The 25994-nt window shown below is 30.3% G+C and overlaps 4 protein-coding genes across 4 annotated transcripts; 2 read left to right on the forward strand and 2 right to left on the reverse strand.

Annotated features, from left to right (window-relative positions):
• Window positions 1-3466: 3466 nt before the first annotated feature.
• Window positions 3467-6707, forward strand: LOC112679379 (GATOR complex protein WDR59). Its single transcript, XM_025549167.1, has 2 exons — window positions 3467-3701; window positions 3805-6707. Exon 2 carries the CDS (start codon window positions 3816-3818, stop codon window positions 6576-6578), a length of 2763 nt encoding a protein of 920 aa, XP_025404952.1. The 5' UTR covers window positions 3467-3701; window positions 3805-3815; the 3' UTR covers window positions 6579-6707.
• Window positions 6708-11497: 4790 nt separating this feature from the next.
• Window positions 11498-14874, forward strand: LOC112679395 (polymerase delta-interacting protein 2). Its single transcript, XM_025549186.1, is given in 10 exon segments — window positions 11498-11819; window positions 11900-12107; window positions 12192-12347; window positions 12499-12577; window positions 12646-12823; window positions 13077-13117; window positions 13119-13241; window positions 13309-13514; window positions 14514-14601; window positions 14693-14874. Coding segments are annotated over 9 exon segments (945 nt in total). The 5' UTR covers window positions 11498-11819; window positions 11900-12048; the 3' UTR covers window positions 14708-14874.
• Window positions 14631-22870, reverse strand: LOC112679387. The gene is made up of 5 exons (XM_025549180.1): window positions 21835-22870; window positions 15521-15643; window positions 15216-15423; window positions 14903-15143; window positions 14631-14840 (listed from the first exon to the last, which is right to left on the reverse strand). The coding sequence occupies exons 1-5, from the start codon at window positions 22787-22789 to the stop codon at window positions 14673-14675; spliced, it is 1695 nt and encodes a 564-aa protein (XP_025404965.1). The 5' UTR covers window positions 22790-22870; the 3' UTR covers window positions 14631-14672.
• A 1694-nt stretch (window positions 22871-24564) lies between these two features.
• Window positions 24565-25068, reverse strand: LOC112679678 (zinc finger MYM-type protein 5-like). The gene has a single exon (XM_025549570.1). The coding sequence runs from the start codon at window positions 25066-25068 to the stop codon at window positions 24565-24567; it is 504 nt and encodes a 167-aa protein (XP_025405355.1).
• Window positions 25069-25994: the final 926 nt, after the last annotated feature.

Genomic DNA, 25994 nt, shown 5'->3' on the forward strand with positions numbered 1-25994 from the left:
TTGGAAACCATTGATGACACTTCCTCTTCTCAAAAAAACAAAAGCAAAAACATATTAGGAAAATTTCATATCTTGATTAAATATAAAGTATATTATTATAATAATAAATATAATATAAATTTAAATTTTTCTGAAAAAGTATAAATCAGAAATACTTACCTCAAACAAACCAGTCTTTTTCTTGCAGAAATAGCCCGTCTCCAATACGTATTTTTTTTAGTGATATACTTCTTCACTCTCAAATCACAAAATGCATTTTGGCTCAGTCTAAAATATTCATAAAATTTGCATTCGTGATCCACCAATCCTCTATATAATGTTGAAAATTCTTCTGTGTCTTGAATCATCCATATGGGATGAACCCAATGTTTTATTTTTTCCTTCTTTTCTTCCTCATCCAAAAGCTATGCTATTACAGCAAGATTTTTTTTACTGAAATCCATAGTACACTTTTATTTCTGAATAACAATAAAAAACAAAACATACGAGGCAAGCCTTCTAAATACTACTGACACGAAAAAGTACGGTATTGTGAGGATGTTAGTGAAATATTAATTTTTATTGACTGTATATTTCTGACGATGAATTTTTAATTTAAAACCGATCATACAATACAAATACAATAATAATTCAGACTAAGAATTTATTCATTTCTGTATAATAAACTATTTGCTTATTTATTTATATATTAATTCAAATTAAATAATTTTTTAACTTACATTTCTTCTTCTGCTTCTTCTTCGTCTGGCATCTCAACTCTCTAAGAATTTTTGCCATTATTGCTACACTTCGCAACTTATCTGTCTTGAACTACCTTTCTCCTATCCTCAACTCCAAGGCTTTTTAGATCTTCCACCACATCAATCCATCTTATTCTAGGTTTTCCTCTAGGTCTTTTTCTTCATGGTCTCCATTTCAATGCTACTCTCACTGCTTCGTTCTATCCTCTTCATTATGTGACATACCCATTGTTATCTTTGGCCCTTTATGAAGCTTGTAATTAGTGCTATTTCCAATATATCGTACAGTCTTTGTTATATCTCCTCCGCCAGTTTATCGCTGTTTCAACAATGATAGATCCACATATTTTCATCTATACTTTGTGCTCGAAAGTCCTCAAGTTTCTCTCTGTTTGGTCATCGCTCATGCTTTACAACCACACGTGAGAGTCAATTTTATAATAGCCACATACAATCTTGCTTTAATTTTTTCTAAATAATATTTAAGATATAAAGAATTTTTGGGCTTTGTTTATCCGAATACTTATTTCCTTTGACCAGTCATTATTGTGCTTAACGTTGCTCTCAAACATGTAAAATCTTTTTCATAATTTAAATCATCCAACTGATTGGGGTTCTTCTCACTCTCCATGAGTTCTGTTATCTTAGTTTCACAGTATTTAAAATTTAAAATCTATTTTCTTCGCTGCTTCTTCTAACATTCTGGCCGCATAAAATATGTCTTCAAGCGAATCGCCAAATATATTTTTCGTCAGCAAAACCGTGGAGCTGTATCTTATTCTGACCAATTACTAAAAATAAAAAGGAATAATTAAAAATTAATATTAGCTCACCTACATTTAACATCATATATTTTCTTGTTGGTGCTAATATTAACTTAACACGTGTTAAGGACCCAAAGCACCCCCCCTAGTTGCGCTAATGCAATCCAATATCAATCGCAATCCGAAAAAATGTATAACTTTATATCATCTAATAATAAATGTTAGTCATAAGCCTTATTCCGAGCAGAGGCGGGTTTTATCACTAACCAAGGGAGGCGCTAATGGAGGTTTAAGAATTTAGTTATTTGGTTTTTTAAATCTATATAAAATTTTAAATTAGAGAATATGTTTTTGAGTCCCTCATAAGTAAGTCATTTTTTCACAATAATGATAAATTTTAATTAGTTACATTATTGGTATCAATTTTAATCTGAAACCATTTTAAAATATAGGTAAATACACATAATTAACAACAAAAGTGAACTATTTATTTATAAAAATAATATATAAAATAGGTACCATATTCATCAATGACCATTGACGATATTTTATTATAATTATTAATATATAATAATACTTTGCTTTGTAAAATAGATAGCTTAGTTCCAAAAGGGGGGGGGGGTAATGCCACCCCCTTAAACCCACCCGTGATGCCGAACGCCTATAAAAGTAACGTAACGTGTAGCGTGGCGAGTGACATCGCTTGTAACGTACATTTATCATGTTATTTTGTATCAAAATAATATGTAACCATTAGATTTAGCACCAACTAAACTGATACGCCAGTAACATGACAAATTGCATGTTACATCGGCGTCATTCAAATACAGCATGTTCCATTTTATGACACTAGCGTTTGGAAATGGTTTTAATTTTTGTCATTATATTCATTTTTAAAAGTTTATAAAAATACATTTTTTGGATGGATGGATGAATGATCCAGGTATTAATATATTGTTAGTATAATTTAGGTCAATCCACACTTAACGTTTTTATTTCATTTCCAGTATGGATAAACCCAATATGTATTTTTTTATTATTTGCATTATTATTGAATCACCTTTATTGAATTCACGAATATTAAAACACTTTCGTCATCCGATATCGAAAACATATTGACAATTGAATTGGTACTACGTATAATTATAGATTAAATATATTTTTTATATTATATATATTATTAGTATATTTAATCTATGGTATAACTAACTAGGTAGTTATAAGATATCTTTAATATATAAATATAATATTATAATATTAAAAAAATAAAAATAAAATATTGTCTTTGTTATATTTAAACTATACATATGCGTATATAGGGGGGGATAGTGGGGTACAGAACTCCCCGCCGAAATGTTATAAAAAACTTAAAAATTATTTTAAAAGTTTGTTATATTTTAAAGGTGCTTTATTCTAATTTAGAATATATGTCCAACGTCAAATTGTTTTGGGATATTCTGTAAATGATATGTTGGTAAGTACCTATAGGTATAGGTATACCTACTGTGTCTTGTTAGTAATTCTTAGATAGCAATGGTAATTTAACTCTATCCATAATAGCTCCTCCCGAAAATATTTTCTGTATACGCCACTGATACGCATATATAATAAAACTGTCGAGCCATAATGCTTATTTTGGAAAAGGCTTATTAATAGTTAAATAACAAAAAAAAATTGGTTACTATTCATCATTTTGCCGCGTTTTTGTGTTTATCATTTATTATATTAATTTGTTAACAGTTGATTATATTATGATACGATATTACTGATAATATATCAAAAATGATGAAATATAAGATTTATGTTTTGATTGTATTTTTATAATTTAATAATTAATTTTGTAATTTACATTTAAAATTATTTTTATAAGCGATTATATTAATTTTATGCTGAAGGATGAAATAAATTCTATAATATAAGACCTATTTTAAGTCCAATGTTACAGTTATAATATTTCAAAAGTATTTATAACCTTCATTCAACTGTTTCGTACAATTTTTTTGTTTTTCATTATTCAAGTCAAAATATATTGTTATAATTTAATATTTTATTTAAATTTTATTTTCTGTTTTAATAATAATTATTTTCCGGCTGTTATGCAAAATGTCGATGTTTTCTAGAACCTAAAATTCAAAACAATCCTCAAAGAATATTTTATAGTGCTGAGTTTAATTTTAAAATAAATGCTCTGAATATAGTAAGTTAATTATCTAAACTGTAACTTATTTAAGAATACAGTGTAGTATATACATTTATATATATACATATATTCAATTTAATTTGAATTAATTAAATTCTAGATCGATATATAATGGCTACAAGGTGGAGTAGTGACTACAATATCATTGAGATTAGAGATTTTGATGCTAATAAAATGGCAGTAGATTACACCGGTTCCATAGTATTGTTAGCTGGCCTTAAACAATATGGTATTGTTGATATTCATAAATCTCCAAATATTCTATATCCTAGAATATGTAAGTATGAAATTAATGGGATTGAATGGAATCCAACTTATCATAATCAACACATATGTGCATTAGCTTACAATACCCAATTGCTACTACTTAATTTGAAAAACAATGTTAATTTTGATTCTTCAACAAAATTAAGGTGTCATACACGAGCTATATTAGATATAAATTGGCACTCTACTGATCCAAATATTTTGGCTTCAACGTCTTTGGATTCATTTGTTCATATTTGGGATATTAGAGCAACTGCTAGACCAGCTTTATCACTTTCAACTATTCTTCCAGCATCAAGAGTGCGGTGGAATCATTTAACTAAAAATTTAATAGCTACTGCTCATTGCGGAGATGTGAAAATATGGGACCAAAGAAAAATATCTCATCCTCTTCATTATATAACAGCTCATCAGAATAATATACGTTGTTTAGATTGGAGTTATACTAATGAAAATCAATTTGTTACTTGCAGTCAAGATTGTACTGTGAAGTTTTTTGAAATAAACAATCTTAAAAAGACTGAAAATATTTTAAATACTGTTACACCTGTTTGGAGAGCTAAGTATACGCCATTTGGTGATGGTATATTAATAGTTTTGGTCCCTCTAGAAAAAAGGGTGGATAATAACTTATTATTATGGAATTTAAGTGCAACCAACACTCCTATACATACATTTGTTGGTCATTCAGATACGATATTAGAGTTTCAATGGCTGAAAAATAATGAGGATAAAACTTCTGAACATGAATTGATAACATGGTCAAAAGATCAAACTATGAGATTATGGCATGTTGTTCCATTTCTTCAAGAAATGCCTATGGAATTTAATGAAAGACCATGTACTGATGATTTAGATAACTATTATATTACTCAACACTCTGAAATAAGTAATGTGGCTAACGATGCACCCAATGATACCGATATGAGTTTTGAAAATGAGACCCAAGATTGTAATTTAAGTATATCTTCATGTAATGATTCTTATAATAGTGAAGATAGTGAAGAACAACCTACTTTAAATTTACATCAAGAATTTCTTTCATTAAATGTTGGTTCAGAAGTTTTCATAGAACAAAAAGATCCAGATCGACGTATATTAATAGCGTTAGTAAAAATAAACAATAATTCATTATCTGTTCATATGACATTTCCATTGGGTTATCCTGAAAATGTTGAACCACAATTTCAAATAACCAAGTGTACTTATGATGCTGGTATGAAAAATAAAATTCATAAGGTATTATATGATGCAGCTGTAAAACAAGTCTCTAAGAATTTAACTTGTGTACAGTATTGTCTTCGTGAACTTGTTGTATCTCTGAGAAAAACTCGTATATCTTTTTCAGAATCTCAATTCACTGAAGATGACAAAAAAACATATTCAATATATTCTCAGTCACCATCCCATTATGAACGTACCAGTACTTACATGTCTTGCCAAGATTCTTTTAATATGTTACAACATAAGACTATGGGATTAAAGTTCTGTAATAATGGTGCATTGTTATGGTTTAATACTCCACCGAGAAGAAAAACAGATTTTTTTCCATCAATATCATTACAAAAAATTGATAACGCCAATAATACTCCACTACAAAAACTTCAACCTAATTGGTTCAGCAATAAACATTCTCCAACCGATGGTAGTAATCAGAGCTTTAAAAGTAATCGAGTAGACAACCATTCAGACAAACCTATAATTTCAATTTATGATGTATCATGTTTATTCCCAATTAATAAAGATTTAGCATCAAAATATGAACTGGACATAACAAATGTTTTCAGTACTTGTTTAAAAAATGCTTGGATTACAAATGGAATTAAAAGAAAGGATTTAGTTCAAACTTGGACACTAGCAGCATATGCCTGTAATATAAACTGCAATGTAAAAAAAAAAGTTACGTCTTCCATTGACAAAATTAATGAGTGGAAAAACCATCCGTTTACAATGCATATGATTGATTCCTTAATTTCACATTATGCAGGCCATTCTGATTTTCAAACTGCTGCTTTACTATGTTGTGTATTTGATCCGAATCCTGTTTTTAAAAATATTGAACAAGACAGAACCCCTACACCTGTCCACACCCGTTCAAATAGTCTCTTCGAAGGTTTTAGCTTTTCTAGGGGACAAGAGGACTCAAATGAATGTTTTGAAGTTTGTGATCAAGGTTTATTGTTGGATAATTCCAGTTCTAAAAAAGATGTTTACTATGATGAATATAAAAAAACATACATGGATGTATTAGATAATTTAGGTTTATTAGATCAGCAAGCCAGTGTTAAAAAGTTTTTAAAACATCAAACTCAAAAAAGTAGTGCATTTTATTTCAGATTTATTGTTGATTGCACAAAATGTAATGGCTCTGTAAAAGATGGATACTGCCTTCAGTGTCTACGGTTTAGTCTCAAATGTTCATTATGTAATTCTACTGTAAGAGGTGCATCTCATGTTTGTTTAAAATGTGGGCATGGTGGTCATGCTAATCATTTAATCGAATGGTTTAGTAAAGAAACTTTATGTGCTGTAAATTGTGGATGTTGTTGCCTTTTTGAAACTATGTCAATACTTCATATCAAACGATATGATTCTAAAGAAGATTGAAAATAATGTTTTATATTTAAAAATTAAATTTATCTGTTTAAACCTTTTTATGACAGTGACCATTTAAGTTCCTTTTTAATCTTATAAAGAAGATAGAACCAAAAATGCCTCTTAATTTTTTTTGTTTTAATTTTGTAATTTTATAAAAAAATTAATGTGGTTATGTTTCTATACTTAAAATAAAAGTAGAACATTTTGTTTTTATAAATGTTGAAATAAAATAAATATATATTTATTTTTAATATATATATATATATCTATTTTTTTGTTAAGTACCTACAGATGTTGATAATAATTTATATTTTATGTTCTATAAAAATTTTCCAATTTCATTTATAGTTTATTGGTATTTTTACTTATTGATTGGTGGACCATTTAATTTTAGATTCACATTGTATTTGTATTACCATGATATGCTTTTTTTGTGTCATTGTACTCAATGGTGCAGAGGAATTGCTCAGAACATCACCAACTAAAGAATAAAAGATAAGAAGATGGGAAATGGATTGTAGTTATTATTTTTGGGAGTGTCATACTACTAATTTCCCAGTAGTTTTCTAAACAACTGCAAAAAATTAACAAAAAGTTGCAAAAAAAAAAATGGTAAAATATAGGATATACCTACCTAATAGTTTTAGACAATATTGATTTTTTTTTTTTCATTGTAACCTTATAAATAATATTCCTAGAGACTTGAAGTTTTCAATGAATGTTTATATTACCGTTTGCTATTGATGGTATGATTCCAAAAGATTTTTTTTGAAAAAATAATTTACATACATGAAAATGTATGTTTTATTAGCTTTTTTTTTGAAAATATCTATAAAATAATTTCGGTTTAACTAAAAGTCTTGAAAATTTAAAATTAAGTTCCTCATATATATTTATTACTGATTAAAGAAAAAATAAATTGAGTTTAATTTCAAAAAAAGTCTTTGAAATGGGGTTTTATAGGCGTATGTTAAAAATTGCATGGAAAAATCGAGTTATTAACCAAAGGGTACTGGAAAGAATGGGCAAAGAGAAGGAACTATTAATTAGAATAAAAGCTCGGAAGCTTGAATACATTGGACACATTATCAATAATCAACGATACAATATAATCCAGCTTATATTACAAGGAAGTATAGAAGTAAAAAGCAGTGTCGGAAGAAGAGGAAGAAGACCAAGAATATTTTGGATGAAGAATTTCCGTGACTGGCACCAATGGGGTATTTACGGGGGTGTCCAGGGGTACTGGACCCCCCAGAACCTCCAAAAAATAAAAAATGAACAACAATTCTTACATATTTGCAGAATTGGGTATGTTAAACATTCACAGGGAAGTTAAAATTACTGTTGATGAAGTGATAGAAGAGTTGGCCAAAGAATCGAGACAACTGGAATTTATTTTATAACATTACTTTATTATATATAATGCTAAATACAATATATAGGTACATATATATAATATTACATAAGACTATACGATTATTACATTATATATTTAGTTCGACTTCCTCCAAAAACTGCATAAGGACGTAACTATTATAATATAATATAGTTTATATTAATTATGTATAAACTGTGGACCCCCCCCAGAAAAAATTGAAAATACGCCACTAACTGGTACAATGCAACATCAATAGATTTATTTCGGGTATCACTTGATAGGAATTACATTGCCAATATCATATATAACATCCGGAACGTATAGGAACTCATAGAAGGAAAAGATATAAAAATATAATACATTTACAAATTTAAAATTATCAAACATTTGTTGGTTGGTGAATATTGTGTTTGGATCACGTTAAAGTATATTTCCATATAAAAATTATTTTTAGAATAATTTTAGGAATATTTTTATTGAAGGTCTTATTATCGACAGACGATACTTAAACTATTATTTATTTGTCAAACATTGGGAAATAAATTACATAACGTAGTTGGTAATTAGAACCTAACCATAAAAAAATATATGTGATATAAAATGTTATAAAAAAAATTTAATTATAAATTTGCCAAAAACAAATCATTATGTGGATAAAGTAAAAAAAAACATTGTAATGAGTTTAAATATAATAATGATATGATATGGTATATAAATTTGATATATTTAATATTTTTTAAAAAAAGAATATGTGTTCTAATCTAAATAATTATGTACATTTATTCGTGTTGTTAGTAATTTGAATTCAAATTAAACAAAGCGATTTGAAATACTGGGGACTAAACGTCCTATGGATAAATAACACCAAATATTCTATCTTAATAATTAACAGGAGCGAAACGTCTTTTTACCGTTCGACTGACTCGAACTGATCCTAGAGGGGAAGCAAATAAGCAAAAATAGGGATTATGTGGCTCATGAAATAGTTATTTAAAATAGAAAATAATAAAAATATAATATTATATATAAAACTATAAATTAAATCAGAATCGACTATTTTAAATGAACTATGGGAGTTGAATCAGTGACTCAGTTCAACCAACTTGTCAAATTCAATTCACGAAACAGTAATCATAAACTGATACACGACTCTCGACAACATGTCGGCTCTCAAGTGTAGTTGATAGACACAGATCTAAGTACCTATATTGAATATACCAAATACTATCTACGTACTGTCATATAATATGGTACTATAAATCCGGGTTCACACTACACGGTGACGTGTATTTTACCAGACTGTGTGCTTTGAAAATGTGTGATACCAATATATATCTTATGGTGATGCTATCAAATTTTGATTACGTATTTTCGCAGTTATTTATTAGATATGAAATATCTTCATAAGTTTCAATAAATAATAACTGATGAATATTAAATTATATTGTAGACAGTATAAATTAAAATAATTTTAAGAACTCGGAACTTAATGCACTTAAAATGTACTAAATATGCATGCACTTATGCGCTTAAAAAAGTACAAATATGCTTAAAAAATATGCACTTAATTTTTTTTAACACAAAAATGTTTATAAATAAAGATTTTTTTTAAATAAAAAAAATTAATATTTACTCGTAAATAACAGTACAAATGTTAATATATTATATTAAGCTAAACATAATTTCTAGATATAAATATATAAGATAAAATAAAATAAATAGTTTGAAATTTAAAATTTTCTTTTAAAATGTTTCCATTAGGTTTTTCATAGTGTCATGAAAATAATTTCAAGGTTACTTTGCTAATAAATTGAATAGCCCAATAAAATCATGCAAATGCAACACCTTCCGAGCCCTTTGTTACTATGAATAATGTTATCATAGAATATTAAATTATTACTATTAAAATCTGTAACTACACGTTCAAAAGTTGGATAAAATCAACTTGACGGTATATTATGGTTAGTGAGGTAACTTGTAATTTATTATACGGTATACTTTGATGCAGTGGCGTTCTCAGGAACTTTCAATGGGGGGGGGGCTCTGAAAATTTACTAGAATACAAAAATGGGGGGGCTCTGCCCCCCCCTTGGTCATACAAATTTTGTACTGTTTTAAAAAACCACATTATCACAAATTGTCACCAAATTGTTAAATTGATAGCGCGGTCGTGTCATAGAACATGTTCTATGGTCGTGCTCCAATCCAACTTGATAACCGTGATACTGGTAACTAATGACGTATAAACTACTAAATTATAATCAATAAAATCAATAATCAATTATTATTAAACTATTGGAATAATTTAAAAATAATATAATATAATAATTAAAAAATACCGTCAATGGGGGGGGGGGGTTCAAACCCCATGAACCCCTCCCGTGGATACACCACTGCCTTGATGTAACAATATGGTTCAGCCAATCAGAAATAATTATTTTAGAAGACACGACGTGACACGGTGTGGTGTGAACCCGGCTTAATGCCGTCGTTAGTCTCGCTATGGTAGAAATGACCGCAATTTTCTTACACCGTTAATAGAGCATTTACATTTATACTTCAATTATTGATACTCATATAACACGAGTCAATAATATACAATCGATAACATTTTTAAAAGGTTAATACTGTCTGTCGATGATTGAAATATAAAACGTAAATGTTTTATTTAATACCCAAAAAAAAAGTGCGGTCATTTCGAATATAGCGCGACTAATGCCGGGTTTAACCATAGGCGTATAATATATATTATATTCCGTGTGTTCCGAAAATCATCAACTAATCTAGCGGTTTCTCCAGTGGATTGATTGGAGTTTGGAGACACTTTTTTTGGAGCATTGCGTTGTAACAAGTTAGTTAATACGTTCAACCGCCATCAACCGCTATGGTGTTAACAAATTATCAATTATATCCAAGCAAGGTTGTCGATTGTTATGAATTAACTAATAAAATACAAAATATAATCGAATAAAATATTAATTGAAAATTGTAAATTAGGTCTTCAAAACATATCTCATCTCATTGCATATTTTTTTAAATCATCTTTAAGAAATGAATACATGTTTAAATAAGAAAACAATGTTCTTGTTAAATCCAACTTAATACTAAAGCCCGTATTACTAACTTCATGTTAGTTACGAGTTTGTACAATGACTTAGACTTAAGTCATTTTAGACTTAACAGGAATTCAGTCGAGGTAAACATTTTTAATATTAAAATAATAATTCTTTTTTTGTTATTATTTTCTTTATTATTTAAATATATTTATATTTCTTTATTATTAATTTTTCTTTTCCTTATTAACTCCCATATTTTCACTTTCCATTATAATCACAGAATATAATAATGTTATAACACAGTCGACTGTCAAGTGCTTCAGTGCTCGTCACTAGATAGCAAAAAAATGTGAAATACTGAAATGTCTTGCAAATCACATAAATGATATATAATTAGAATTTGGCGCGTAGTTTTTATCAAATCCATTTGGATCTTCGTTTGTCCAACCGGATAATTACGTATTCCTGATAAAACAATTCGCTTAGTTACCTCCCCTCCACCGGATTGAAGAAACGCTGAATTTAGGAACACTCAATTCTAACGGCTGACCAATCTGCTGAGTTTCGAAACAGACGGATTATAGTTTACGACTATACACAATACATCAAACACAGCATGGATCACAGTAGTCGTTATTATCATTGAAATTAATTTTATCCGAATTGTTATCACACAGTTCGTTTCATACACTGCTAAATATCAAATTATTTTTTATGTTTTTATTTATTTTTAGTTTTTTTATGCATCAGTGGCTGTACTTTTATATAATAATTTAGACGTTTATATTATCTGTAGCCGTGTCACGGATCAAGGTGGATAGAACATCTTTTCACTCAAACATGTCTGCGAAATTGCAACTATAATCTGTTTTATCATTTTTAATGTTATCAAGGGCCAAGTCCATGATTAAGAGTAGACAGATGAAAATTTTAATCGATGATAATGAAATTGTTAAAAAAATAAAGAATTAAAAATTATGCTTTTGAGTTACATCTAATTTTTTTGCTTTTGTAATTGAATTTTATATATAATTTATAAAGTATGTTTAAAAACATTGGTCGAAGTAACGTACTATTCGTATGCAAACGCTCATTTGTCAGGTAATACATTATAATAGATTTTGGTATTGTGAACTATTTTTAATTTTCATTTGTACATTAAAATTTGGAAACTTTAACTATTAGATTGATAGAAGTGGGTCAATTGAATCTACCAAAGTCCATAGAGAAGTATGAAACCGGTCAGTTGTTTTTTCACCGGATATTTGGATACAGAGGAGTAATATTATTTCCATGGTTAGCTAGAGTATATGACCGAGATATTATCAATAAAACAGAAAAGTAAGAATTGTAATAAATAAATATTATATGATTTGATAAAAAACTTTTTCTTGTACCAAATTTATTTACCTATAGTTACAGGTAAAAACATTTTACAACTTGTTAAAATTATTTTAACCAAAGTTAGTAACTTTTTTTTAAATTATTTTAGTGCTGTAGGTAAGGATGTCAAAGGGAAAACACATACATTTTATCAAACTTTGATTGATGAAAGAGACTGTCCGTTCATTGTAATTATATTTAAAATGCTTTAATCGAAATTCAAATAAATGATAACTTATTTTGCCCCATATTACAGAGAGCACAAACAGAAGCAGTTACTTTTTTAGGTAATCAAGATACTAGCCGTAGTTTATACGCAATACCTGGTCTAGATTATGTGGCCCAAGAAGACATACTTCCATATACTGCGACTGAAAAACAACCTTTACAGCATGAGCTTTTTGATAAATTTCTAATGTATTATCCAAATAAGGGTAAATTAATAAATTAATACTTATTTGAATTGTATTAATTTTTAGTGCTGTCATGGAATATTTGTCCTAAGAATATTAAGTTATTTTAAGTATTAAACATTAAATTATTCTTTCAGTTAATATTCTAATATGTATTAATTTATGAGTATTAACTATTTAATAATTTTTAATTTTAATTAATTTTTTTTATTATTTTAATATATATGTAAACTTTTATGATTACTTATTATTTCATTATCTAATTTCATTGTAGATCCACCTTTTGGTGCACAAGAAACATTGAGATCATGGCAAAAAAAAAAATCACCCCTGGTTAGAATTGTCAGATGTTCATAAAGAAACTACTGAAAACATTAGGGTTACAGTAATACCATTTTATATGGGATATAGAGAATCACAAACAAATTCTGTCTATTGGGTAAATTATACCTATTTTTACAAAACTTGTTTATTAAAATTATTTGTTTATTATATTTTTTTCTTAGTGGAGATATTGTATACGATTAGAAAATTTGGGCGAACAAAGTGTTCAACTGAGAGAACGTCATTGGAGAATATTTAGTTTATCTGGAACCTTAGAAACTGTTCGTGGAAGAGGAGTGGTAGGTCAAGAACCTGTACTTTCAAAAAAATCACCAGCTTTTCAGTACAGCAGTCATGTGAGCTTACAAGCTCCTAGTGGACATATGTGGTTAGTTTTTAAAATTATTTATACTATATTCTTATTTTTTTTAAAAAAAAAATATACAATTGTTATAGTATTAATTCAAACATAAGCTATAAAATTAAAAAATCATTACTGTTCTTGCTATAAAGTATAACTTAATATATTACTTAGTTTTCATGGACTAACATTTTTTTTTTAGTATAGTAATCTTTTTATTTGTCATTTGGTGGAGCCATATTACTGAGAGTCCAAAATAATCTAAATGAGTTAAAAAATGTCTGTAGAATAGTATATGGATGAGTTAATTTTTTTAAATCAATTATTTGATTATCAAAATTAATTTCAATCTCAATACTACATAGTTAACCAAATTTTTTTTCAAAATCCTTAACATTATTATGTTTTCTTACCACTGATATTGTTTTGCATTAATAATAATCATTTATAGTCAAATTAGCAAGACCTATTAAAATCATTTAATACATATCTTGCTATGTGAGGCCATCTCCAGAGGAGGCAAGGGGACCATTCTGTCCCAAGCCCCAGTTTAGGAAAATTTAAAAGTGGACCCTTAATGTCCAGATTAGAAAGAATTCTGCCTTACTCATTTGATATTATTAATATTAATATATTATTTTTAAACAAATTTTCTTTATGAAGTATTAAACTAAATTAGATTAAATTAACTTAAATTTATATTTAAGCGCCATTATACGGGCTACTATTTCAATTATTTTAATTTCTAAATATTTATAACTTTATTATGCTTATTGTTGGAGTGTAAAGAATGACATAATTTTATCCAAATGTATGTAAAATTTTGCTATTGCAATTATTGACGCAACAACTATTAATTACCATTAACAACAGACCTGTTGCTATTATATCTTAATATTTTTCTTGGATCATTGTTGTTTTAATTCTAAAAATGTAAGGATAAAATCTTTGAAATAAGAAACTTACTGTGTGTACTATAATATATTTTAGTAAAACTAGAAGTGTAATTTATTCTGTTACTTATAGGGGAACATTTCGAATGGAACGTGAAGATGGACATTTATTCGATTGTCGTATACCACCATTTTCTTTAGAGAGCAAGCCAGATGATAAGGTTACATTTAATACTGTATAAAAACAATATTTAATGATTATAGATTATTTATTTATTAAAATTAGTTTTGTTTAAAAATCCTCAATATCAGTTTCTAGACCGTTAAATGTTGGGTGATCCATTCCTAAGCAACTGGTGACTGACTCATCTTCACCATGTGGACAATCGTCCTGGAGATCGCATACCCATTGTCGAGGTATACAACTACGTGCATTATATGTATTATAGTTATTCAAACACTAAAAAAAATAAATTTATAATTTGTAAATATTATTTGTTGGCAAATATATTTTTTCATTACTCTGAATTCTGTAAACTGATCACAGTGTGAACTCCAGTTGTCGCATATACGTTCATCAGATCCATCTGAACAATCTTTAATACCATCACATACTGCACGGAGAGATACACACCCTGTTCCTTTCCAACATTTAAAATTATTTTTATTTAAACATGTTTGGTCTTCTCGAGTATTGTAGTCGCCAATAGAAGGTCTTAGTCCACCATATGTTCGATCACAATTGAACTCATTCTCATCCCACCTGTTGTGTATAATTGATATCAATGATCAGTACAAATTTTTTTATAAAATTGTTATTATTTTCTTTACTTACTCATCGTCACAGTCTACTCGTCCATCACATAACCAAGAATTTGGTAAACAAACTGACATTCTCCGCGATCGACATCGAAATTCATACTTTTTACATGTACCACGATTATAATACCAGTTATCATTATTGTTATATAAATTGCTAGTACCTTCAGTATTTTCCCCATTATTTGTACCTGAATTGTAACAGTTGTATTCATCATCCCCTTCTATAATATTAAAAAAAAAAATATATATTTATATATATAGTTTCCATGTTAATATACTATAATGATTTATATGGAACAATTCTTTTGATTTCTTTACCAAGGCAATCTTTTTGGTTATCACATAACCAGCCTAGAGGTATACAAACTTCAGAATTTCGACATGGATATCCATTGTAAACCATTCCATCTGTATAGCATTTTACTGTATTTTTGAGTATATCTAGAAAAAAAACAAAATTATTAAAATATTTTGATAAATAAACAATCAGTTCTATAGAACGTTCACATTTAATATTCATAATTGTATAAACTGAGGTAAAATTAAACTTTTTTTTAAATTAACTCTAGAATGTGGCATTTTTGTTATAAGAGTTTTAACTACTTCAGGCCACATATCATTGCAACTTAGTAAAATAATATACATATTTTAATATCTTAATATAAAGAATGCACTTTCGATTCTCACAATATAATAATATTATGTAATTTTTAATTTTTGTTAATATTGTATTGGTTTTAGTCTAGCCTAGTTGCCTAGAATTTTTTTCTATAACTGAAAAATCATCCATCAGTTTTATTTTGTTAAACATCCATTGGTTGTATATTTAATGTTTTATAATATATATTATATATTATAATATATATTTATAATATATATTATATATTATATATTAATAATATTAATATATAAATATATTAATGCTATTTTACTTAACTTGGTTAATCTATTAAATATGTCTTAAATAAATATATATATATATTTTTATATTTGTACATAAGGTAAAACGGTATAGTAATATTATAATTAATAGCTAATACATTTGTTATTAAGTCATTTTCATTCTTTTTATATCAATTATTAATTATATTACAAATTATATTAGTATTATAAATGTATTTACTGGAGGAATTTGAAATACTATTCGCTTAAAACTAAACCATATATTTGGTGAGATTATATTTCTAAAATTTAATTTCATCAGATCAAAAAATAATTTTTAAATACTGTTGTAGACTCTATTTTTTTTTATTTATTTTTTTTTTTTATTTAAAAATAAAGGGACATAATTTATTATATTTATCGAAATGTTTTTTTTTTTTTTTTTTTTTTTTTTTTGATAAGTTTTCATATCTTTTAATTAACTGTGAAACAAAGACTATTGTCTACTGAAAAAATGCTTTAGTCATGTTTTCTCGAATATTTTCAATGCACATAATAAAGTTCATTAACAACTAATAATACGATTTTGTGATTTAACGATTATTATCAACTGCTTCAATTATATGTGTTTTCTACACAATCAGTTTTCTATTATGCCTTATTTATGCTTTTAATATATATTTTTGTTTGATTTTAAAACTATTGTAATGATTTTACATACGTAAATACCAACACCATTGTGGCATGGTACTGTAGCGTCGACTTGTATTTTATTTAGTGGGGCAAAGTATAAACATTTGTTAATACCACCACCTAAAAAGTTAGAACAAAATACTGACAGGTTACATAATTGAATGATTATATTGTAAAATTAACCATGATAAAGTCGCTCGCAATTTATCATTCCAATTTTATCTATTATAGATAAGTAATATTCAGCAGTGGCGTATCCAGGGGGTATGGGGTTATAACCGACATCCCGCACTATAAGGTCTATTTTAGAATAAAATTGTATTTATTGTTAAATGTGCCGCTTAAAATAGCACATAATAATAATAATATAAATTATGATCGAGTAAAATGCCTCATATTTTATCATAAAGCAATAATCATGTAGACTGAAAATGATAATTATAAATTAGGTATTAATTATTACCTATTTACCTTACTTATTGCTTATCTACTTAATATTGGTTTTAGAAAAAAAAACACTTAATATCAATTTGAAACGTATATAAATATAGTTTTAATTATTTAAATATTAAATACGTAATTAAAATTAAAGAAATGTAAAACAAAAAACAGTTTATTTCATTTTTAAACTACTGTCATCAAAAAAAAGATGTTTTAAAAATGATTCACTGGGCTATTGGTAATTTAAGTAACTATCTTAAGATGTTTAAAATATGTATCTGCATGCTGTATAATCACTTTTAAACACTGACTATCGAGAGGCGTTTAGTTTCATCATGTGTGCGAAATAGATATAAATGTCAATGTACGTCTTTATACTTGATATGGTATAAAGACATGCATTAATAGACGAATTGCTCTATTGCATTATAGCATCCTACCATCTATAGATCGACCGTCACTTAATTTGTACATTCCTAAGATTTAGTAACTAGAGTGTGAATGTATCCACCCAACCTACCACACAGACAACCACCACCATTGTTAAATGAATGGGCAAACTGCCCCATAAAAGTACGTGTTCGGTGCCCCTGGCATAGTCCATAAATGACACATCTCAAAGACAAAAAAATTATTCGTTATTAATTATATCAAAAATTTATTTTAGCGTTATAAATTAATTTATTATTAAGACAATAATGTTAATAGCAGGGGCGAACGCAGGAAAATTTCGGCGGGAAGAGAGGGGTTGAAGAAATTTAAAATGTAAAATGTCAATAAATAGCATTATATAATATAAATAATTTAAATAATTTATACATTTTATTTGTAAGCCAGGCCATCATACATAATTATCGATACCGATTAAACTTCATCAGATATTTTTTGTTTTGTTGTTTTATATTTAAAAATTATTATTAAACTATTACGAAATAATAAAAATTAAAATTAATAATATTAATAATTCAATGTTTAAAAAATCAGTTAAAGGCGGAGCTGAAAAGTACCGCATAAAACGTGCTATTGAATTACTTAGTTGTGGAAATGATAAAAATCAACGAAAGCTTAACTTTTTAAAAATAAAGATAAGATGTTGGCTGTTTTTTTTATATATTATTAAATACTAATTTGATTATGTACCTTAACTTAAATTCTGAGTGTTTCTTATACTTCAGCTTTACTTAGAAGTCACAATCGTTTTACTAAAGAAATAATTATGTTATAATTAGGCTTAGGGACTTATAGCTCTAAAAAATACACAAATATGCATGCAAATATGCTACTAAAATCATTATAATATGCATTTATATGCATTAAAAAAAAAAAAAATTACCACGTAGTTCACAAAATAAAACGTGTCCATCGGATGTATGCAGTGGCGTAGCCAGGATTTTTAAATGGGGGGGAGGCTAACCACTTTTTTTGGATAAGTAAGGTAAGAGAGGATATGAGAATTCACCCTTAACCCCCCACCATCTACCACCAAGTTTCTAAATGCAATTCAAGCATTTTAGTATAGTTTTAAAAATATTTATTAATTTATAATTTATAATAATAATAATAATTTTAGTTTCAGTGTTCAGTCACTTGCTCCACTCTGACAGCTGCATTCTCTTAGGCGAATTTCTGGCAAATTCAGTTATTTTTTCACTTTCATGGAATTGCTCTTTTTTATTTATATTAGCCATAGCTAACCCATTCAGTCTGTTTTCCGACATGGTGCTTCTTAAAAAAATTTTTAAGCGATTAAGTGCTGAAAACGTTCTTTCCGGAGTGAAAGAGGTAACTAGTAACGTGGCGAATAATTGTAAAAGTATTTTAATGTTAGGTCGAAGATTGGTGCGATGAGAGGGTGAATCAAGAGCAGAATTCGGTTTTGAAATAGTATTTTGACTCCATTGTTGCCTCCATATGAACAGGTCAGCCCTGATTGTAAATGAGGTATCATCATGGAGATCTTGGACATATATTTTAGCAGCTTTTATAATATTTTTATCGTCATACATATTTAAATTGGCCGGAATAAGTCCTTCAAGTGGCATAACATCAATAAGCCTTTGATTAAAACGAGCATCCATTGATTCTATTAAATAGTCAAGATACATTATACATATAAACACGGCCCATGGGGGAGGCTATAGCCCCCTTAGCCCCTCCCCCTTGGCTACGCCACTGGATGTATGTATGTAAATGTATGTTTAAACTCCAAAACAAAACTTTTTAGTCGGCTACTCGTAGACTGTTGTACTTTCGGCATTACACAATGTTACATAATATATACGTACGAGGTTTTAAGTATGATTCGACGTTGTGTGTTTACGAGACGCAAAAACAATCACGGATAATAATCGACTGAACTGAACACTAAACAAATAATCTATTCTATATCGACTATTATCTTTATCGATCTCTGGTTGATATCCAGCGGGTTATACGGTCGATATTGGTTTATAGTATTATTTATACTTACATAAAAATTATAACGAGATATGAGAGATAGTTTGCAAATAACCTATTACTGGAAGTACCTCTTAGTACATTTTTTTTTCGATCAGTTGAAATATGTATATATGTTATTTGTATCTATAGTTTTTAAATTTAAATAATAAAATTTGAAAAATTTGTCAAAATATGCAAAATAGGCATAACAATTTTAAAATATGCACTTTCTTGCAAAGTCTATCAAATATGCAAAAATATGCACATTCAAATTTTAGATCTGATATCATGACACTGAGAAACGAATTTATTTCGCATTCTGCTATATTTAAAAATAATTTAAAAAAGTATGTAAATGCTAGAAGTCCCTAAGCCTAATTATACATCTATCCCTCTTCACACAATATACCCAAAAGGTGCCTCTGCCTGGTAAAGGAAGCTGAATGTTTTTTTTTGAGATAATTTACTAAACTATGCCTTGGTACAGGTACAGGTTTATACAATAAGCAACTTTCAATTTATGTTGTATCATTTTATTCGTACACTTTAGGTACACTTGTTCCAGAAAAAAAATATTTTACTATCAAAAGTGCAAGTATAAAACTTATTTATATTTTTAACACAACATTTTCTTTAGAACCATTCAAACAGTAATATAAATGAAATAGTTAAAGAACCATTGATTTATATGTAGTTGAACATTTCAATAATGATCAAGAAATGAGTTTACCTATATTTTTACATAATTCAATTATAGATAATTTAATTAAAATTAGTTACATAGGTGCATACCTATATACTTTACATATTATTATTAAATAATTTTAATTGTTAAATGTACCTATATAATACCTATTTATTTATATACTGAAAAAATTGTTTAGGAAAATATTTGTGATAATATTTGAAACGCAATCCCACTTGTTGAAAGTAGTGTGCTTACTAACGTTAATGAATTTAAAAGTAATGAACAACCTGTGGGTTCTTAAATCATAATAAATGTACTTATATAGTACCTATTTATTTATAAACTGAAAAAAATATTTAGGAAATTAGTTATGCCTATATTTGAAACTCAATCCCATTTGTTGAAAAAATTAAATTCTAATAATTTAGTTACCTACATTATATTTTGAAATAAATTATTGAAAAATTTTAATTTAATAATTTCTTAGTATTACATTTTTTAAACTCTAACATGGAAATTTGTTTGTCAATCCTTGCAAAACGAGCAGAAAGTAAGAAGTTTTTGAATAATGAAATTCAGACATAGTTTTGTAAAAATAACATAGTTTTAGTCTTGTGCTCGAATGTATAAAGTATATTTATGTTATTCTATTTGCACCACAGTGCAACATTGCCTCTAGAAATATCTGAATATATTCTTTTGATGAAATATAAAAAATAAGAAAAAAATTCTATAACTTAATGAATTTAATGAATTTTAGAAATTGTTAAAATAAAAACTAAATAGGTACAGAGATAAAATAAAAAAAAAAAAAAATGAAAATTTTCATCAGATGAACAGTAATTGTATAAAAAAATGTTGGGCCGGTCGTATCTTTCTCCGCCTGGACCAAATTACTCTCAGTCCGCCCCTGGCAAGCCTCATGGGAAACTTATAAGAATAATAGATATTATATATAAATATATATTTTATTTAAATAATAAAACAGCATTTTGGGGTGAAAAATTAGTTAACCTAAATATTGATTTAGTAATTTGAAACAAATTAATGCGTTATGGCGTTATTACTGTTCAATTCGGTACTCCTATACCGACATGTTACCATTAAAATATATTAAAGTACAATACATTCTAAAATCAATGGTCTTACGCATTGTCGGCTTATAAATTGTTGACGTATTTCCCGTCTAACTCCATTCGTCCCAAACTTTTCGATCGTGTACAGAGTCGCGCAACTATTAATTTTTGTTCTGAAGATGTGAGGGAAAAGCGTGTGGTATTGTTGTTAATGTGTACGGGTTTTTTGCGCCAAAGGATCAACTAGAAAATGAAAACATCTGTTCGGAGAACTTTTCGACCAGCGGCAATCGAAACGGTCGCGTGAAATACTTGAACAAAAAGAGATTCGAGGGTGGGCGGCCAGTAGCGACCGTGAAAGTCCGCGACAAGACGTCTCCGAAAATTATTGTACACGAGCGGCGAAAGCTTACCGTACGAGTCGCGGTGCACCAACTTGGCGTCGATCTGAAACGAAGTGGCCGCGGCGTCCGTGATGTCCGGCGGGCTCGGATCGGCGACGATGCTGCCGTGGCCGCCACTGCGTTCGTCCATCAGCATGTCGGTCAGGTTGGCCGTGCCCCGGGGATAGAGGCCGCCGGTGTATATGAACACGGTGTTCTCGGTGCGGTTGCCGTTGGCTGCACGGCGCAACTTGACGGCCAACATCTGATCGGGCGGTAGGTCGGCCAACACGAGGCTGCTGACCGGGAACGGGAGCGAGTACCTGGCGTACGGGAACGCCGAGTACCGCGGGACCGCCGCCCCGGTACCGGCTGCCTTCGCGTCCCACAGCACGCCACCGCCGTTGGCCGCGGGCCGCCTGTACAACTGAAACACGTCGACGGTGACGGGGCTGCCGTCGGCCGCGGTGGCCGGCCGCAGTCCGCGCAACGTGACCGACACGTGTTCCTCGGTGACGGTCCGGTGCGGTTGCTGACGCGACGGTTGCGCGCCGAACCGCCGTTCCATCGACTCCTTGACGGCCAGTATGGTGTCCAAGTCGCGTTCCGGCACCACGAACGGCGTGGCGATCTCGAACCGCTGGCCGCCCTTGCATCCGAACCGGGCCACCTGGTCGCCGTCCGCGAGCCGCGCGAACGTGCCCTCGTACACGCGGTCCGCGGCCAGGTCGCCGGCCACCATGTAATCGCGGCCGGCGCCGAGTTTCTTCCGCGCGGACGCCACCGACTTGAACATCACGTTCTGCCGCTTGTCCGCGCCGTTCCGGTACAAGCACACGCCCGACAGGCCCTGGCCCTCGGGCAGTCCCAACCGCACGGCCACGTTGTCCACGGTGACCGTCGCCGCGGTCACGACGGCCATCACCGCTGCCGTCATCATCATCATCATTATCACCAACGCCGCTGCCGCCGTCATCGTCATCATCGCCCGGGTTAGCTGCTGCTGCTGCGGTGGACGAGTAAAAGAGCACTCGCGAGCGTTGCGGAACACAACAGCGTCCGCTGGCCTCGGCCGCGGTATATATAGCAGAAGACGACGACGCCTCCCGTGTGCTCGTATAATGATCGTCACCAAATCCCATTGTCATCGACCGAACAAGGTCGTGAGCGCATACGTTGGCGACGATCACGAAAATATACCGGCCGAGAACAGAATCGAACGGAAAAAAAAAATAATAATAACAAACTCATCTAACGCGTCCGAGTCTTTTGACCCGTCTCCGCATTGTCTTCTCCGACTTAACCGCCCGTGGATATCCGAGCGCGTACATCATCACCGTAATAATAATCATGATGATGATGATGATGATAATCGTTTATACACGCGCACATTCTATACACCGGTACGTTTTTCTTTTCTCTTGCCGCTGTTCAAACATCCAAAATATACAAAAGATTAGTGAGTTTTCCGGCCACAAAGTTTTTTTTCGCGTAAACGATTTCCGTTTTTTTATGTGCGCGCGGAAAAAAAATTTGATGAACGCGAAAGAAACACTTCTGTCCGACATGTTACACGAGAAAAACTTAATTTCGCATAAAAAAAAAAAAAAGCGAACAATACCTCTACGTTTGTAATATTGACAATTTTTTGCCTTATCCATTTAGATTGTGCACACGCGTTACGTGTGTTAAGCGCGATTATCGGACATCGTATGTACACGTTATAACATCTATACAGACCCGCAGTTATGATATTCTTCAAAGTAAAAAAAACTATCATCTCTTCATGACTCACCATGAACGTCTCACTAGTCATCGAAGACGCAATTTCAATGAAAATACCGAGGCCTGTTGAAACCCCTCTATATTTTTCATGATCCTCAATGTTTTATAGATATCTGTAACCCATGCAATTCAATAATTACTGAAATATTTAGCGAATATTTAAATATTTCTAAATTTAAATTGTTCGTTTAGATTCCATATTTTATATTTATATTTATTTCTGTGAACACTTTATCGAATAGAAATACCGATCCAATAGTTTCATCCGTGTTATCAATTATCAGCATATGTACCAAATTACGAAGATTTATATCGTACTGAGTACATAAGCAAATAGGCTGGTGTTTAGAAAAACATATGACTATTTACCTTAGCTCGCTAGATAATGGACCCATATCATCATAGTTAAGATCATTCAGCATAGGGACGTGACCAGGATTTATTTTCACTGGGGGGGGGGGGGGTTACATTTGGAAAAAAATTAAATTTGGAAGGTGTTTGAGGGGGTAGAATGTTTAGTTAACTGCATATAGTTAGTTATTATAGCGCCGTTGATTCAGCATATTTGTTCCATTAACAATTTGTCTACGCTGGAGGCTTAGACGAACTCAAATCATTTACTTATTTTGTCAATAGAACTTAAAATAATTGTGCCATTTGTTGCGACTACTTCGCCCTTCATGCGCGGAAATACCTCCGTAATAAAATATAAATATATATTTTGGACCATATCGAAAAATGTAGACATTTTTAATGAACTTTTGGCAACATCAGCAATTACTAAATTTAAGTTATGAGCATATACCTTAGTATCACAGAAACTTGGTCAATTTTGGCTATGTCTTGTGTTGAATCCACTATGATTGAGAAACACTGTGCCTTTTTTATTTCTTCACATATATTTTTTCTTAACTCAGCAGCCAATAATTTAATAAGTTCCTTTTGTATCTTCCAACTTAAATATTTTATTTTTAATTATTCATTATATAAAAGTTTACTTAAAATAGGATCAAACTCTGCCATCAATTTAACTGTGCGTAAAAAATTGCCTTCAGAATTACTATTAGCTTTTCTTTCATTTCCCCTCAATGCAGTATTTCCTGCGGTAAGGCATAATATTATTTTTATTAATCGTTTTAAAACTTCTCTCCAGAATTTTGCTTCTTCGGATATATGCTTTTCCAAGTTTTTATCTATAGTTCCATTTTTCAACCAAATTATTCGCAATTGTATGGCTTCTACATGCTGTGTACAGTTTTCATGTTTGATAATTTTTTGGGTTAATTGTTGCCAGTCATTTATACCATTTATCCAATTTAATTTAAGTTTATGATTTTTTCGATCCGCAAACAACCAACAAGACTCACAATATACTTTGTTTAAAACTAATGAATAACACAGCCACATTCTAGGTACTTTAATACCGGCTTTAGTAGTCATATAATAATAGTCTTTGGAAAAGTGTCTGCTAGATTTCATAGTTTCATTTTCATCACTAAAAATGTTGTTTGAAGGAAAGTTTATTGAAGGTTTACAAGGACCAAGTAATCACTGCTAATCATAAATGTTGGCCTGGTGCTGGGAAAAAATTGGCCTTTTTAATTGCTTGCACACTTTTAAAAAAGAAACTGAAATGGCGCCACTGGGCTGGTTGAACACTCTCATCTTGCAACTGATCCTGCGTAACTCGTCGGACCGCTGGCCGTTCGTCCTCAGCCCTTGTCTGCTCAACAAATCCATCGGTACTGTAGTTGGTCGGTGATCGCGTATCCAAAGGTTTTTGTCAAAACCGCGAAACGGTTCTGCGGTGCCGTTATCACGAACAATTTCCGCCGGTAGCATGCGATTTGTTAACCATGTGGCCGCGAGCGCCATCTGTCTTCTCGCGCCTCTGTACGTACGCTTACGTAGTATTTTTGTAAATGTTTTCCCCACGTTTTAGATTTTCAATAATATTACGATGGAGCGCGGTGAACACGATACTAGTGTTACCGGAGACTACATGAAAATAAATATGGTTGTATTCATTTTTCTAATATTTTTCCGTCTTGAGCTCATTACTATACTTAATCCGGCTTTTCGTTTCCGCCTTAATCCCTTCGATCGGGGCTAAATGCACCCGATACCGATTGTGTTGAGAAATATTTATGCCGCCCACAAACACCAGTTTCCTAACGCAGGTAAAGCTTCTAATCAGTGCCGTATATCCCAGTTATTACTATAAGCTAGTGCTTAGGGTGGTAATTTCTCAAGGACGACAAATCATTTTTAATATTACATTTTTATTATTTGTTACTAGAACTATAATAAATGCAACTAATTATAAAAGGTTTTGTTTTATTAAAGCCGATGGGTACTAGGCACTAACTATTTAATTTTGAATATAATTTAACAATTAACTATTT

This window comes from Sipha flava, unplaced genomic scaffold (assembly GCF_003268045.1).
Source record: "Sipha flava isolate LNK unplaced genomic scaffold, YSA_version1 100_pilon_pilon, whole genome shotgun sequence".
In the NCBI taxonomy this organism is placed as follows: domain Eukaryota; kingdom Metazoa; phylum Arthropoda; class Insecta; order Hemiptera; family Aphididae; genus Sipha; species Sipha flava.